This window comes from Alosa alosa, chromosome 19 (genome assembly GCF_017589495.1).
Source record: "Alosa alosa isolate M-15738 ecotype Scorff River chromosome 19, AALO_Geno_1.1, whole genome shotgun sequence".
NCBI lineage: Eukaryota > Metazoa > Chordata > Actinopteri > Clupeiformes > Clupeidae > Alosa > Alosa alosa.
Window position 1 is genome coordinate 7688126 of NC_063207.1, and position 18091 is coordinate 7706216.

An 18091-nucleotide genomic window follows, 5' to 3' on the forward strand; every position below is an offset into this window, starting at 1 on the left:
GTCTGTATGCTTCCTGCATCCGAGAGGCCCATCTCTCTGCATAGCCTCTTGGAGAAGTGGCTTCTTCCTCAGACAGCAAGCCAAAGATCATATCCACAGGCAGACGTGGGTGACGGCCATACATCAGGTAAAAGGGTGAAAATCCAGTTGCCTCATGCCGGGTACAGTTATAAGCGTGGAGGATTTGGGGTAGGTGTTCTCTCCATCTTTCCTTTTCCTTCTCCTCCAGGGTCCTGAGCATCTGAAGCAATGTGCGGTTAAATCTTTCTGCAGGATTTCCTTGGGGGTGGTAGGGAGTGGTCCTTGAGTGACCCACTCCACTCAACTGTTGCAGGGTCTTGAAAAGGTCATTCTCAAATTCCCTCCCTTGGTCATGATGTAGTTTCCATGGGTAGCCGAACCGTGGAATGAAATCATCGAAGAGTTTCTCTGCAGCTGCCTTCCCGGACTTGTTCCTGGTGGCATAGGCTTGGGCAAATCTGGTAAAGTGGTCTACAACAACCAGGATATACTCAAAGCCTCCCTTGCTAGGTTCTAGATGCAGGTAATCAATGGACACAAGTTCTAGGGGTGAGCTGGTGGTAATGCTCCCCATTGGTGCTCTGATGTGGGAGACCGGTTTCTTCTGCTTGATACAGGGACACTTCCTTGTCACATAAGCTTCAACATCCTGTTTCATGTAGGGCCAGTAAAACCGGTCTCTAGCGAGGCCCAGGACTCTCTCCATACCCATGTGACCCATGTCGTCATGGAGGTGTTTAAGGACCAAGGATCAGTACTGAGAGGGCAGGACAAGTTGACTCCTCTGACTGGTTTCCCTGTACAGCAGACCATCCTTCAGCTGTAGTCTTCCCCACTCATGCAGTAGTTTCCTCGCCAGGCCACTTACTCCTCTTCTCATGTCACTGGTCAGTATGTTGGTGTTCTCTTTCAGTCTGATGACTTGACTGATCACAGGATCATCTTGCTGAGATTTCATGAGTTCGCACGGCTTATGGCAGGGAGCAATTCTGGTGACTGAGATGCTGGGCTTTGTGAGAGGTTCAGAACAGCCACATAAGCAACGTCTTGTTGCTTTGCAGCCCTACTGCCCTCCCACATTGCCAGAATGGTGTCTCTTGACAGCTCTTCTGTGCAGGAGTCGACATAGCTGTTGATGTCCACCGGCAACCTTGACAGTGTGTCTGCATCCACGTTTGCTTTTCCCGGTCGGTATCTCACCTCGAACCTGAAGTCAGCGAGCTCACCCACCCAACGGTGACCGACAGCATTCAGCTTAGCAGTGCTCATCACGTATGTCAATGGGTTGTTATCCGTGTACACAGTGAAGTGGGGTGCATAGAAGAGGTAGTCCCTGAATTTTTCACATATTGCCCACTTCAGTGCCAGAAATTCAAGCTTGCCTGAGTGAAGGTGGTAATTGCGCTCAGCAGGCGTGAGTGTTCTGGATCCATAGGCGTACTCTGAGTTTTCCTCCCTGCCGTTGGTACAGCACAGCACCAAGTCCTTTTTCTGACGCATCTGTGTGCAAGACAAAAGGGAGGTTAAAGTCAGGATAGGCAAGCACTGGTGGGTTTGACAGGACATGGATGAGCTGGTCCAAGGCCCTTTGATGTTCCTCCCTCCACTGGACAGGAGTCCTGGATGACAGCTGTGCTCCTTTCCCCTTGTTTGTTCTGGGTGGAGGCGTACCAGTGGCAGGGCGTTTTGCTTGCAAGAGCTCATACATTGGCTTGGCAATTCTTGAGAAGTCTTGGATGTATGTCCGGTAATAGCTGAGGAACCCTAGCAGCTTACGGACTTCTCCCACGGTGGTCGGGGCCTTGGTTCTCAACGCCTGGATGGCTTCCAGATCCTTGGGGTCAAGTCTTACTCCCTCAGCGGACACCAGCTTTCCCACATAGCGGACTTCCTTCTTGAAGAGCTCACACTTTGTTGGTCTGAGCTTCACACCGTGGCGCTGGAGGGCCTTCAAAACATGTCTCAGCACCTCCACATGAGCTCCAAACGTCTTGGCATAGCAGAGGACATCATCTAAGTAGGGGATGCAGCATTCGTCCCGCAAGGAGCTGAGCATCTCCTCCATGCTCCTCTGGAATGCTGCTGGGGCGTTGGAAAGGCCAAAAGGGATACGTACCCACTCATACAAGCCCCATGGGGTGATGAATGCAGTCATGTGCCGTGACCCCTCTGCAATGAAACCTTGATGGTAGGCTTTTCCTTGATCCAGAATTGAGAACCAGCTGTACCCACCCAGCGTGTCGATAAGATCTTGGATACGGGGCAGGGGGTGTCTGTCTGTCTGGAACGGTCTTTTGGTTTAGAAATCCCGCCGGCCAACTCTCACCAGTGCTTGGTCCTGGGTGTGTTCCTGGGTCTGCACAAAGTGCACAATGGCCTCAGCTGTGTCCTCTTCAATCTGCATGGCCTTCTGCAGCAATTGAGCAATGATGGTGACAACTTCAACTCCACCCTCCCGTCCTTGGATTAGCTCCTGGATCACATTAAAGCCTACGATGGGTCTTGTGAGGCTCACACGGCTGACCAGAAAGGGTACTCTGATGGAGAGCCTTGGATCTTCATTTCCAGGCAAGTTAAAGGTAAGTTCAACCCATCCATCGTATGGTATTGGCTCACCATTAGCAGCTGTAAGGTCAAGGCCTCTGTCACCCATAAGCTCACTGGCTGCTGACAGTACAAGAGAAGAAAGTGGTTGCAGTCAGGACGGCTATTAGCAATACAACTGGGGCAGCCACGGGGTCTCTGTTCTCAGGGTCTACTCTGCTTAGCAGCCACAGTTACACTGTGGCTGAAGCTCGAGGTTGCTGGCTTCACTGCTGAGGCACTGGACCGAAGGGTGTTCACTACCTGGGTCAGGGTCAGTACTTGAGCACTCAACTCATGAATCTGCTCGGCCCCGCGGTCAGCGTACACTTCCCTGCACTCGCCCCTGCTGCTGGCTTCAGTACTTTGAGTATGAGTTGTTCTGATCGGTGCTGGGCCCCCCGCTTTCTCTCACTCTCCTCACTTGTTGTTTTAGTGACCTGGCCTCAAGAGTGCCTCATCAGTGACGGTAGGGGAGAGGAGGGGATTTAACTCACGACGGACGCCGCATGCTTTTCGCCAAGCCCTGATAGATGGTGTGGAGGAACACATTCTGTGCTGTTAGTGCCTCATACTTGATGCCTGCATCTGCCCACTTGATGTGAATATCACTCTGTTTCAGCCCCATCATCCTGTACAGGAACTGCTGCGGGTGTTTCATGCTCGTGCTGTTTGGCCGTCATGAGTTCCTGGAAGAGCTCAGTGCTGCTTTTTCTCTCCTAGGTGTGACTGAAGAAGCTCTTGAGTTCACCTTACCGGCCATGTCCTCTTTACTAGCAAGCATGTTCCTTTGAAGTTGCCAGGCTTTATGACACGAGCACGGCGCTGGGTGATCTCACCCCAGTCAGTGATTTTCTCTGAGGCCTTCATCAATCTGCCTAGTGATGTTGTTGTAACTGATCTCTGAAGTGTTATCACCAATTTGCCCACCATGTATCTTGAACTCTTTCCTTTGTAGGAGGGGAAGGTCTTTAAGGGCACACATGCTTTCTGTGCTATGGGTGGTGTGTGTGGTGTTTGAGTGCAGTTGCAGTGTGTCATGTGGACTGCGCGAGACTGGCTACAGTCACGGCAGTGGGTAGATTGTCTACCATGTGCGTGGTGGGTGGAGCACTACTCTGTTTTAGCTTGAGTTCATTGTACACAGCGAACAATTTACTAATCTGTGTTTCAAGATCTTTGGTCTGAGAAGCTAAATCTGTTGTCGCAGTGTGTACTGGTACCCTGGGTGTTCATGTGTGCAACCTCAGATGTCACCGTGACACTTTCACATCAGATACCACCTTCATATCAGACACATTAGAATCTCCACTACCCCAATGACCCACACTCTGACTATGGCTGTTAATCATTTCGTCAACCTGGTCTTTAGCAGAAGTGCACTGCAACATGCCCTCATCCTCCAATTCCAGTAAAGCTACACTGTCCATGTATGAGCACAAATACTCAATAACACTCTCGTCATCATGTTGGTGCAACTTAGCTGGGTCCTGGTCGGGTGTCGGCGTGATGTCAGTTGCAAGCTGGAACAGTTCATCAACAGACAGATGGAACAGTCCCTTCTTGATGGACCACACCAGCTTCTTTCTCTCGTGGCTCATGGTGGATGGTTGTCAGATGTCTGTGGTCCCTCGCTCTGGCAGCAGTCAGACGCCCTGGATTCGGACAGACCCTCTTCACTCTGATGACACGCCACCGTCTGGTCCACAGGTTCATGGATCACTGGACTGGCGTCCAACAGCTGTCAGCGGTGGCGCCAATCCCGGACTCGAGCCCCCAAAATTTGTTACAGGTCCCAAATATGGGACTGTAGTAACAAAGATAAATATCCCATTAATGACCTGAAAGACAGGTGAAATAAAAGGAGATTTAGACACAGCAGCTTTCCATGTTTTCTCCCAAATCAGATTAAATTATTCAGAATAAATCACAAAATATCTGTGCATTAATTGTTTTGTTCAAGTTCCAGTGTGGTGTACAATATATAAAGCATATAATAGTAGATAGCAATCTTATCCCCAATGCATAACAATTCATACAAAACATTGCCATATTGCCATCTCCCAAAATAACAGAATATCACATATCATATACTCTATATTCACATTCCAACATATCAGTTATCCAAGGCCACTGTGGCTTCATAGCGTATTTTAACATGGCTACATTGTAATTAAAGTTGTAGCTGCATATAGCTGCCTAGCGAATACTGACTAAAACATTCAAACTGCATTTGATTACTGACAAAGGCTACAAGACATAAGAATCACTTTAAATCACTTAAACTAAACAGCAATGACCATTTACACAACCATTTGTAAACCCTGTGTGTGTGGACTAATTCATACTTGTTCAAGTTGGCAAAATAACCGTTTCTAAAACCAGTGTGTATACTTATTCATTTTCACCCGTGTGTATTTGCTAAATCATACTCATTAAACGTGTCAACATAACCGCTTCTAACAAGCAGAGTGTCGGAGCTCAAAATGCTATGTTACATGAACATGGACCAAGAGACGGCAGCTAGCCGTCTGCAGTACCGTTATTCTAGTTTGCCGCCACAGCTTGTTCGCGAGACGGTAGCTACTAGCTAACTGTTTACAGTAGCCTACCTCAGCTAGCTGCCTTGATCAATGGCAAACTTTCTATTTATACTTTTATTGTTAGATTATAAACATCACTACAATCAGTTATCAAACAGACATTAAGAAAAAGGGTGATACCCCAACAAGTAAAGATGGACAGTTTACCCATTACTGACCTGAAAGACAGGTGAAATAAAAGGAGATTTAGACACAGCAGCTTTCCATGTTTTCTCCCAAATCGCATCTGAGAGCGAGCGGAGGTCCGTTCCCATAGCAACCGGAACGCAACTGCTTGTGCCACTCCTTAAAGCGACAGTGTAAATATATATATATATAGAGAGAGATCATATTCATTTACTGATAAACATATGACCAATGTGGTCACCTGTTTTGGGTGCGCCACACATAATAATAGTAATGATATAAAAGTGCAAGTGTTTATAACAGCAATAACTATTAACATATACAAACCAATTTTAACCAATACCTTAACCGGCCTTTATACTGTATCGGAACTCCCCCTATTACCGTCGGTCCCGTATTTCCACCGTCTTGCGTGTATGTGTCACTTAATATCAATTTCTATACAAACCAAGATAGCAGACTCCTAAAGAAACGCAACCACCCACACCATAGGTGTATCTAAATTAGCTATGTACCAAAAATGACATTTTACCGTGACTCAAAGAGCTGGAGACCGTGTTGTAAGGCTGCGTGTACACAACCGCTTGAGCTCAGTGGAATTTTAATTTCACGACGAGAATTCTCGGTCTAACCGTTCATGTGCCGTTGAAACGGTGTAAATAGGCGACCCATCAGGCCAGCACTATAACTCGAGCGTGGTAAACAAAAATCGGATATTTCAGGCAGTAAATGCTCCGTTAACAAACAAACCAGATTTTGTTCAAATCTTCACACCTATGGCTACTGAAAATGTCAGGTTAATTTAGCAAATGTTATTTTGAAGTGTTGAAAAACATCGTTGTTTTAGAATTTCTGAACAAAAGTGGTGATAATTGGGGGTGTTACGATATAAAGCGATATGCTCTTTATGTAAAATTAGTCTACCATTAGTCTACCAGTGCAAAGTAGGTTACCATGTTATGGTGCTATATAAGTACAATTGAACTGAGTTGAATTGTTCTGCTGTTGGGTCAGACTTATTTCCATGTGTCCAGTGACTCAGACTGCCATTGGAGGACTGATCCCTAAGCAGCCAGTGGTGTGCGTCCGCCACCTTGTTGTGGAGATATTTCACGTGAGCAGCGTCCGTGCTGTCCTCTGGACAACACAGGTGTTTGAGACTCTCTGGCTGCCCCAGTGGCACCATGGCTCTGGTAGTGGACACATGAGCAGTACAGGCGTGGCGGTATAACTCACATTAACTTTACAGCAGACACATAGTCTCTTAGCAACGCACAGCTGTCTGAAATGGAGAGCACATGTCCAGAACTCTTAACACATCCACATCCTTTCCTGAATTTCCCCTTGGGGATCAATAAAGTATCTATCTATCATCTATCCACATCCACATCCACATCCGTCCCCACTCCCTGACGACTCTCTACACCCGCGTTGACCTCCAGTGTGCCTGGAGAGAGGCTCAGCAGGAGGCCCAGCAGAGGTCCTGGATGTGGGGCTGCTTCGGGTCTTTTTACCTCTCTTCTCTTCTCCTTTATCAGGGACATGGAGGGCCAGGCAGGGGTGGTGGTGCTGCTGGTGGTAGTAAAGGTGGTTGAGGGCTCCGTGTGTAGTGCTCCTTACCAGGGCCTAGCCATGGATGAGCGGCCCCTCTGCCATTTCCCCAGGCTGCCTCCATCCCTGCCTCCCCACTGGAGTACCCCCTCCCCGCTGGGGGGAGTTACGCAGTCAGGCTCCTCAGCAGCTGAAATAATGTAAACTCATTTCAGCTGGGCCCTGGGCTGATGTCACGCGGTGTGTCCGAATGCGGTGGCGACGGCAGCGGCGGCACTGGACGCATTAGGACTTGACAGGGCCCTGCTTGAAATAAGTGAAATTAATGGAGCTCCTCTCATGTAGGACAAGGCCACAGCACCCCTTTTCTCGCTGCTTACAGTGAGAGAAAAGTCAATACTTTTTTATTACGCCACTCTTGACCTACATTCCACACTACAAGTGCTAGTCCTGCTAATTGGTTTCAGTTGTGTGTGTGTGTGTGTGTGTGTGTGTGAGGAGAGAAAGAAAAAAAAAAACTTCATCCTAAAGAGAACACGGTAGAAAATAAATCAATCTCATATTTTTTTTTTTTCCTTGTCTGTTTTCATTGAGCAACATTGAAGACAGAGAGAGAGAGAGAGAGAGAGAGAGAGGGGGGAGGTGGGCAACCAAGGCTGGGTTAAATGATGGGTCCCGGGGGGCTCCGGAGTATTTTGTTTAAGTGCTGCGTCCACTGATGGGGCCGAGCGGGCTCTGCTCCTGTGCGCGCCGGCTGGGCCTTTTCTGGACTCCTCATTCCCAGTAAGTGAAACGTCAGTCACACTCGCTCGGCTTAAACACACCCCGTCACCCCACTGAGGAGCAACACACACCCCGTCATCCCCACTGAGGAGCAACACACCCCGTCACCCCACTGAGGAGCAACACACACCCCGTCATCCCCACTGAGGAGCAACACACCCCGTCACCCCACTGAGGAGCAACACACACCCCGTCATCCTCACTGAGGAGCAACACACACACCACACACTCTCGTTTCGTTGCTCTTGACATTCACACTTTGTTCAATGAACTATGTTTTTAAGTTCATAAAATATTTGTAAAATTATCCCAAGAGGCGGTAAACAGACAGACTTGCTAAAGCATTTAGATTATTGCGCACACACACACACACACACACACACACACACACACACACACACACACACACACACACATCTTACATGAGTCTCCCAAGACGTCTCTGTGTCTGCTGGTCGATCCAGTTAAATCCTGTGGCCTAGTCAGGATGTTTCTGTAAGACCCTCCGTCCCAACCCAGAGACAGGGTGGGGTGCGTCGGGCTGGGTTAGGAGTGGGTGTGGGGTGGGGGTAGTCTGTGTGGCTGGGTGAAGTGGCTCCACTGGTGTGGATGAGCTCTTCCCTGCTCTAAGCTCTCTGGACGGCTGGTCGGGGGCCTGTGTGTGTGTGTGTGTATGTGTGTGTGTGTGTGTGTGTGTGTAGAGAGACGTATGATAGAAGGGCTGCTGCCTCCGGGGCACATTTGAACCCAGCAGGCTTTACACTAATGCAGGAGAGGCCCATAGAGACCCCCAGCAGGGTGTGGGTGTGTGTGTGTGTGTGTGTGTGTCTCACACCTTAGTTGTTGAACAGTTTTATTCAACTATCTTGACCGATACTTATCATGTCACCAGTGTCAAAATGCAGCTGATTTAGACCTTGTTCACCCTTTACTGGTGCCAGTGCAGAGCTCTGTCTGTTTCTGTCTGTCTGTCTGTATGTCTGTATGTGTGTCGGTAGGTCGGTCACATTCACCCACCCACTCACCCGTGGCCTGTCTCTTGTCTTCTGTTCTTGTCCTGATAATCAGTGTGAAATCTGTGTATTTTCTCCCCGTTGAAATAAGCACACGTGACGTTTCTCTAAATATGCCCGCCGTGCTGTGGCGCTGCATTCCCCTTTACCCTTTGGTGTTTAGACGGGAACCTGGGCTAATAACAGTGGGGAGTGTCACCTCATCAGTGGTGGCGTGGCACGGACCCCGAGATTGTTTCCCTTTGCTCCAGAGTCAGCCTGATTCCCATGGAGACGCCCTTGTGACCTCTTCTCTTCTCTGACACGCCTGCTCGCCTTCCTTTCTTCTCCCTTCCTCTTCTTTTCATGTTTGATTGTGTGTTTGAGAAACGCTCAGATAGTGCTGGTCTCAGTGTGTGTGTGTGTGTGTGTGTGTGTGTGTGTGTCAGGGGGTGATGGGTGAGCAGGGGTCCCCAAGTGCAAAAGGAGCTGTCACACAGATCTCGTCTCTGCGTCCACACACACCCTTTTCCCTCAGCTTGACAAGTCCGAAGGCCCCTGAGGCTGTGCTGGCCCTCTCCCACCCCCCTCTTCACCCTGCCAAACACACACACACACAAACACACACACACACACACACACACACACTTACCAGAAGCACTAGGGTGCCAACACTTTGATTGAGCTTCACATATCTACTGCAAATTCAGTGCAGTACATTGAAAATCACACTCACACAGACACAGACAGACACACACACACACACACACACACACACACACTCACACAGACACATACACACATGCACGCATGCACAAGCCCCGTTGGAGCATAAGATTGGTTGAGAAGTGACATCGTCATGGCACAGTCCTTATCTCAATCAGGCGTAAACGTTGCGCGCATATGTTTAAACACATGCAATGTCGCAAAAAAGCGCAGAAAAAGAAATCGCATATTCATGCTAGCTGGATTTATAATCAATACTATTTCCCAAAGCGTGAAATTAGCTTGGTTTTTTTGCTGGGTTCGTTCATTACTTTCGGTGCGTTTGTGACAGTGTCCATTTGCGTTGTTCCACTGTTGTTAGTGTCAGTGCGGCGTGCTGTTTACAAGGACGGCCGAGCTCTTTCCCCCGCCCCTGGCTCAGCGATGATTGTCACTATACCGGACACTGACTGACAGGCGGTATCACATGGGCGCCTAGGAGAAGGAAATTGTCAATGCCCCAGTGTGTGACATTAGTTTGTCCTTCCTCAACTTCAAGCTTTTTTTAGTCCGAAAACAAAAAATAAATAAATAAATGTATATGTATGTAACAGGAAAAAAAGCCCACTAGCCTGGGCCTTGGTGGTTTTACTCCACTCGTCTCCTCACACTTGTTTCAATCCCCTCGTTCCTCTTCTCTCTCCTCGCCTGTGTGGCCGACGGACTGGCTAACGGAGGGAAGGAGGACTGGAAAAGGCTGCTTGTTTTCAGTCCAGGTCAGCCTTATGGGGGTAGGGCAAGGGTCACTTCATTCTGACAAACACCTAAAGAGTCCCACAGACAGAGAAAGGGAGAGAGAGGGTAAAGGGAGAGAGAGAGAGAGTCCATGGCAGCAAGTAGGCCAGTTATGAAACCTGAATCCAGTCCAACTAAAAATATCTGGCGCATTTTTGCAGCGCAGCAAAAAAAGAGGTCAGGATTTGTGTGGTGACTCTGGCATTCATCATTAGCAGGCTGACTGAGCCTAGTGAGGAGAGGTGAGGTGAGAAGAGGAGAGAGGAAGGAGAGGGAAAGGAGAGGAGAGAGAGGGATGCGAGGAAAAGAGAGAAGAGGTGATGTGAGCAGAGGTGAGGAGAGGAGAAGAAAGGAGAGGAGAGGAGAGGGATCCGAGGAAAAGAGAGAAGAGGTGATGTGAGCAGAGGTGAGGAGAGGAGAAGAAAGGAGAGGAGAGGAGAGGGAGAGGAGATGAGGGAGGGTGGAAGAGAAGATGTGTTACGATCATAATTAAGAGGCCCAGTTAGTGGTCACCCAGCCTGCTCCGGCAACAAAGGTTGGTGTCACCCAGACGCAGCACAGCCCAGACGCAGTATGCTCAGACCACTCCTGAGCTAGAAGGGGGTCCAGATAATCTCGGTGGTCTTATGACCACTCAGTAGTGTGTGTGGTCATAGGACTAGTGGGACAGGCCAGTACCTCCTCATGTCAGAAACTACTCTGAATGTTTCAACTGTAATGTGACCGCTGTAGGATCAGGATTCCTCACACTTTTCATGGCCTAGTAAAAACTGTAAAGGTTCTTTGTAGATATTTTTGATGTTGCAAATACATTACTAAAGGTTTCAAATTGAATGTGCAAAGGTTCTAAAGAAGGAGTTCTGCGTTTCTGTAATTCAGCGTTTCTGAGATTGAAGTGTTGTGAAGGGCTAAGTATGTTAGTAAGTGTATTTATATTCATCAGCATGAAGAGTGTATCCCTAGGAGGGGATACCTCAGCTAAACCTTTTTCTTTTTCTTTCAGCCTTTCAAGACTGTCTTCACCACCTGCCAAGTCTTTGACAAATTTGGACGTCTTTACTCAAACGCTGGGAAGATTGTCTGAGAAATGCATTTCAAGAGTCATTAAAGTGTAGTCTTGCATTCACTGCGGTACCAATGTTACCAATTTCATGGCAGTTCTGTTGTTTTGTTTAGGTTTGTGTAGCGTGGTCAAATTCAAGCAGGGTTCATTACCTGAACGCAGTGATAGAGAACAAATGGTAGAAATAAATATGATCAAATATCATTAACATCACGTGATGCATTGATTTCTTACTGTATTTTATGAATGTCTTCCTTTTGCGTTCATTCAATTTAGTTGTTTAATTTATTTATTAAAAACAAAACCAAGATGAAAAAAAATGACGTCACCGGGACCAGAGTGTGAAATCAGCGTGTGGGAAAGGGACGCCACTTGAGAGGATTTATGGCCTCCTCGCTGATCTGATAAGCTGTCCTATTCCAAGAAATTCCCGTCTCACAGCACCCCGTCAACACATGAATACCAACGAGCAGCTACCTCATTCCACATCTTGTGTTTTTGTTTTCTTTCTTTTTTTTCTCCCTTTTTTTTCTTTCCTCTCTCATCTCTCGCTCTCGCTCTCGCTCTCGCTCTGGAGCTACATTTAAATGTTTTCCAGGCCTTGTCGCCCACAGAAAATAAATGTCCTTTAATTTTGGAGAGTGGGAAAAATGGCCAACCAGACCTGGGCCGCCTTCTTCCTACACAGATTTAATTTCCACAAATAATTCAGAGTGCTTTGTTCTGTTGCCGTGGTGTCTGTCGGCACGGCGACTGGCCACTGTCCTTGCTGATGAGTAAGAGAGAGAAAAAAAAAACATGTAGGGAGTGGGGGGGGGGGTCTCAGTAATTTGGAGATGCAGTGGCTATCTGTGTGATTGCTCCCGTACTGAGGTAGTCCATCACTTCACAATAATTCACCGGGCGCTGACTGTGGCCTCAAACCCGCGCCGGTGCGTTCCCATCAGTCCGATTAGAAAAACCCCGCTCACGCTCACGCTCAGGCCCGCGCTCAGGCGCCGGCTGTGGTGGCTCTTGCTGATAAATTCCCTCTGCTCTGCTGGCGTCTTCTCTCCGTTGTCTTTCCGGGTCTCACAAGAACTTTGATGCCACAGGAGCAAAGAGAGACGAAATGAAAACAAACGCCTCCTGTTACTGCTACTGTATTCACACACACACTGACTCACAGACTGACTCACACACATGCATACACACACACACACCTTTTTTCTCCTGAGGTGTGGCAGTAGGTAGGCATGTCTAATAGATCTGTAAAGTCAGGATTGACATATCGATTGGCCAAAGATAAGTTATATATATATAGATAAGTTATATATATATAACTTATATATATAAGATATACATGTATTTCATTAGTCTTGTGAGTCTTCTAAGTCTTGTGACGTGGTTTCTAAGTTAGAACATTTTTTGTCACATACAGCAAACATGTCACGATCCGCTAGCTGCCTGTCCCCTAAATACGCTGTAAAAAAAATGCGGTCCCTGTGGACAGCCCAGGCTCCAAAAAAATGCAACAAAAGCAGCCTGGTCCAGCCTGGACCATGAAATATAAACTGTTCCAGCCAATCACTGATGAGATCATGTGTTCACGTGTTCATGACAGTTTCAGTTGCACGGGAGGGAGGGACGAGCTAGCACTGTTTTGTTTGACACGTCAACAGTGACATCACCCAACTGTGCTAAGAGAACCTTTAATTGTCATTATCTCAGGAGAGACAAGATTTCCTTATCTAAAGGTAATAATATATAAATAATTTGAATAAAAGTAATATAACTCAATATCATGTGAAAGTGGGGTTAAAATTAAGCTCAGCGTTTCTGTACACACACTGAATGTATTCATTTAGGTACCGCTTTCACAGTGTGGGCTAGTCACTCAGCAATCGGCACTCAGGTCAGTCAGACGAAAGCACAGTAACGTCCACCTTAACAAGCTCAAACTCTGGGTACTTCAGTGTCCTGCACCTTTGCAGTGCCCCAAGGAGCCTGTTCCTAAGAGCAGCCCTCTGTGTTTCTCTGCTCTGCTATTGCACCCCCCCACCCCACCCCACCCCACCACAGGTCAGGGGAGATTAGCCATGTGTAAAATTAATGTTAATGGTATTTATACTGCGTTTAGTCCACTCGGTAATATTTACTCTGACACCTAACAGCCTGTGCTGCGCTGCTGTCATAACCGCTCGCCGTCCTGAGGCTTCTTGTGTGGGCCTGTGTGATTCCACCTGAACAAACAAGGGCCAAAACCCAGAACACACACACACACACACACACACACACAGCAGGCTGACAAGCACCTGTGCTCCTCTCCTCCCTTTCTCTCTCTCTCTCTTTCTCTCTCCATCTTTAGCTCCTCCTCTCTCTTCTGCTCTCCTTGCTCTCTCTGTCTTTTTCTCCTCCCTCTCTTTTTCTCTCTACCTCCTCTCTTCCTTCTTTCTCTTTTTCCTTCTCTCGTTTCCTCTCCTTTTCTCCTCTTCTTTTCTCTCCTCTCCTTTCCTGCTGCATCTGGCCTGTCTGGACTCATTTACAACGACGTGTGTGTGTGTGTGTGTGTGTGTGTGATGTATCCGCAGAGGCCCTCACTCTGCCGGTGAGAGGTGGAGCACTGCTAGGCATGGGGCCAGGACAGCAGGAGGCCCCATCACACACACACACACACACACACACACACACACACACACAGGACAGCAGGAGGCCCAGTGCTGAGCTGTCACACACACACACACACACACACCACCTGATGGCCAGATTCAGAAAGGTGGAGAGTCGTTAGACGACAGTCAGGGTAAAACTCAGTAAGAAGCCGCTAGAGAGGAGAACCAACGAGAGTTAGGGGAAAACTCGGAATGAGATAGAGAGGAGGGGAACCAATCAAATGATGGGAGAACTAAAAACAACATACGTACAGAGGAGAACCGATTGGACAACAGTTAGAGGAGAACTCTGCACAATCTAGGGAGTAGGGAACGCACCTACGGAGAAAACCACTCCAACAGCTGTCAGGGAAATCTCAACAAGAATACTGCTCCGACAGTTAGAGAGGGCTTCACTTGAGGTAGAGGGGCATTAGAGGATATGCGGTTTCAAACTGCCTCTTAAAGATACAGTCAGCGATCAGTCTCTGTGGGCAGCCCAGGCGCCGGACACTGGAATCAAACAGTGTGGGGGCAGCCTGTCCCACAATCCGTGGAGTTTCACTGGGAATAATGAAGGGCAACAAAGGCAAGACTAGAGGAGATTGCGGATCAATCAATTTAATCAATACTAAATGACACAAACATGTATTTTCTTTGAAATTAAGTAAACAACAATGAAAGGTGTGTGTTTGTTAAGATTGGGTAAGAGTTTGATGTACCAATTGATGTTTAATTTTGTGATCTGAGAGGGTCCAACTCTCAAGTGTCAGCCAGGCTACTAAACATACAGTACAATAAAAGAATCCATCGACAACATAATAATATATGAGTGTAATTTTCCACTGTGGGGGTAGTCGATCATGGAGTAAATTCATCTCACTGAAGCACTTAATTAAAAACAAATCACTCTTAAAGTGGATATTGCACAGTATTCACACACTGGAATCTGGAATCATCTGCTCCTGCCTGAGAGGAGTGCTGAAATGTTGAAGCATCTGTGCTTGAACTCCCTCCCCACCACCACCACCCCCACCATCCCACACACACACACACACACACACACACCCATTAATTTCAGGGAATAAATGAATACATTTTGCCTGGTGTGTAGAAACAGAATTATGCAAACCCAGTGTGACGTCTTGCTGACCTATGTGCTAGCAGTGTGCTGTAGCTGAGTTTGAGCCCTATCAGTCTGCCCGTCAGTCAGCTGAGCTGTGTCCAGGAGGTGGAGGCGTGTGTGTGTGTGTGTGTTGGGGTGGGCAGGTTGAGGGGTGGGCCAGGGGGAAGAGCAGAGAGCAGGAGGGTCGGCTGGGTTGACAGGCCAGTGATGGGCTGTCTTCACTCACCGCTGGGGGGGCTTGGCAGGGAGCGGAGGGGTGTGGGGGGGCTGGGCTTGGGCAGGTGCGGTCAGGCCAGCCCTCCTGCTGGAGTGGCGCACTCGTTTACTCCGATCACTCGTTCACTTGTTCCCTCTGCCTACCTCATCTTCCGCCCTCCTCCTCCCTCCCTCCCTCTGTCCCAGAAGGACTGCCAGGCCGGCTGTCCACACACACACACACACACACACACACACACACACACACACATACACACACACATATACACACACATGTCCTAGCTGTCTCTTAGTGGTGTATTATGACAGGGAAGAGTGTCTGTGTGTGTGTAGGTGTCAATGTAATGATATTCAGGTATTGAGTCAATATGATAACATCCACTGGAAGAATAAGAGTAGTTGCACTTTCAAGCTGTAGTAATTCTTATTTTCCCATATACATAGAAAGCACTTCAATGCAGCTTTCTCCTTTTCAGAGTAGTTTAACAGGCCAAAATGGTGACATCATTGTTGACTGTTACTTGACCTCTCCAGGAGCAAACCCAGGCACTTACTGTAGCTGTTACTTGACCTATCCAGGAGCAAACCCAGGCACTTACTGTAGCTGTTACTTGACCTCTCCAGGAGCCAACCCAGGCACTTACAGTAGCTGTTACTTGACCTCTCCAGGAGCAAACCCAGGCACTTACAGTAGCTGTGGCACCTGGCTGGGCTGGGAGGTGCTGGGACCTGTGAAAGCCACTTCAACTCTCAAACAATTATTCAGATGTCATTCTCTCAGATTGACAGACTTGCTCCCACTCTCTCTCTCTCTCTCTCTCTCTCTCTCTAGTGCCCTGTCTGTCTCTCTTTATCTGTCTCTGTTTCACTCACTCTCTCTGTCTCCATCACCACTTCAAACATGAGCCCCCCCCCCCTCCTGCATCAGAATGCATTAGCATCTGCTGTGGGAAGTGAGACGTCTTTTGTCAGTCAAAGGCCGCGCGGGTTGGGGAAATTCCCATGGAGGGAGAGAGAGAGGGAGAGAGGGATAGAGAGAGAGAGGGAGAGAGAGAGAGTAGTGTGAGATCATTGTCAGAGTCTGATCATTTACATCTCCTCTCTCTGGGTCTCCAGCTTTCTGCCTGTCAGTGGCAGATGCCAGCGCTGGCACTGATAGCATCCGCATCCGTCGCCACGGCAGCCGTCGCCGTGCCTCAGCCTCCGCCTCAGCCTCCGCCTCTGACATCCATTCAAAGGCACAATGAACCCAGACGCTTGTAAATCATCCCCACTGATCGCCACGGCGACGCACACGGCGTTTCTGGGGACTTCATCCGCACTGCCAGGACATTAATTACCTCTGATTAAAATGGAGGCAGAAAGTACACTTACTTTCTATTTTTTTTTTTTTACTTTTCTTGTTGAACACAACAAGAAAAAAACATGTGTGTGGAATACACATGGAACAAGTCGAAAATGTAAAAGCATATTTGCCTTATTATTTTAGGTCCCGCTGGTACATTTCCTGTCTACACAGACTCTTCATTAATCTGACTTGCACAGTGAGCGACTGAATTGGAAAATGAAAGCACCCAACCCCCCCCCCCCTCTCCTGCTTATTACTGGTGGAGGTGAACTTTAAGTAGAGATTGAGCGTTTTGTAATCTGTCCTAATGTGCTTGTAGGCAGCGCGTTTTGGATTGTTTCTACCAGGCAGAGGCTGGAGAATGAGGAGTCAGACAGATGCTCAGACAGATGTGGGCCGCGCCTCACATGGCTGGCTCCGTAATTACATTTCAAATGCAGATATCGAGAGAGAGGCGTTTCAAAACACTCCACTGAAGGCTTCGCCCACGTGCCGCCGTCTCTCCCACTGATGCATAATATTGTGACACTTCGGGGTGCAGGGAGTGATTCACTGATCGTGTTATTTATTTATGTATTTCAAACACAAGCTGGGGAGCAACAGCTGTTCCCATTTCGCCATCAGTGGCACTACCCGCTGCCGCTCAATTAAATGTATTAATTTAAGTGAGTGTGGAATTGTTCTGTCAGGTCGGCGCCACGTCTCATTGGGCGATTTCACAGCCGCGACAGTCACTTTTCGCCCGAGACGGGGAAGTTGGAGACTTTTCCCCCTGCAGCGTGCCGTGGTCTGAAGTTTTTAAAAGACATTCGTTGGTGTACTTTGAGGATCGGAGAGCTTGGAAACCCCCCACAGCAGTTATAGCTTCAGGGCCAGATTTGGCCTGCAGTTCAGGAACAGGGAAAGGGCTGAAGTTGGAGAGGAAGCATCAGTAGCTTTGTGTCCCTTTCAAGAGAGTTCCATTATCAGCATCATAGTTGGCCCCACAAGGCTTCCGTTTTAACATTCCATATGTTATCTTAATGCAGAGGAAGTAGATTGGGAACCAAATAGAATGTTCAAGCATTGTTTTTGTTTTTATTGTTGAAAGCAAAGATTCTAGAGCGGAGCTCTGTTCTAGAATCTTTGGTTGAAAGGGTCTGTAACTGAAGCATCAGTTATTGACACAAAGTACTCATACCAATTAATCCAACAAATAGGGGTGGGACAAAATCAGTATGGTACTATACCGTTTTGTATAATATTGCACAATTGTTATCGTGGCATCAAATATCTATAAATTTATTAAAACTGATCAACTGTTTAAAATGTTAAAAATGTGTAAAAATGTATTTATTCACTTAACCATTCTAGTTGTCCAAAGATTCCCTAACCTCTTCCACCTCCATGTTTGGGGTTGGCTCTAAGCTCTTTGTTGTACATTGTTAGTCCATACCACAATGTAGTGAACAAATATTCTGTAATAGGCCTAATTGTTGTTTATTTGCCTTTTTTGGCATATATTTTCATTTTCAATTACACAATGGGTGATTGTCTTACAACATATGGC

At 47.6% G+C, this 18091-nt stretch overlaps 1 protein-coding gene across 5 annotated transcripts in view; it reads left to right on the forward strand.

Annotated features, from left to right (window-relative positions):
* spata17 (spermatogenesis associated 17) overlaps nucleotides 1-18091 on the forward strand; it is a 70142-nt gene that overhangs the window by 34342 nt on the left and 17709 nt on the right. The window contains exon 10 of one of the 5 annotated variants that reach the window (XM_048228640.1): nucleotides 11138-11285. The exons of 2 other annotated variants lie outside the window; for them this stretch is intronic. In XM_048228640.1, coding sequence (XP_048084597.1) covers nucleotides 11138-11200 — 63 coding nt within the window. In that variant the 3' untranslated portion in view covers nucleotides 11201-11285. Of the gene's footprint in view, nucleotides 1-10374; nucleotides 10461-11137; nucleotides 11286-18091 lie in introns of those variants that run through there. 2 more of the 5 variants (XM_048228637.1, XM_048228641.1) reach the window with 2 other exon arrangements.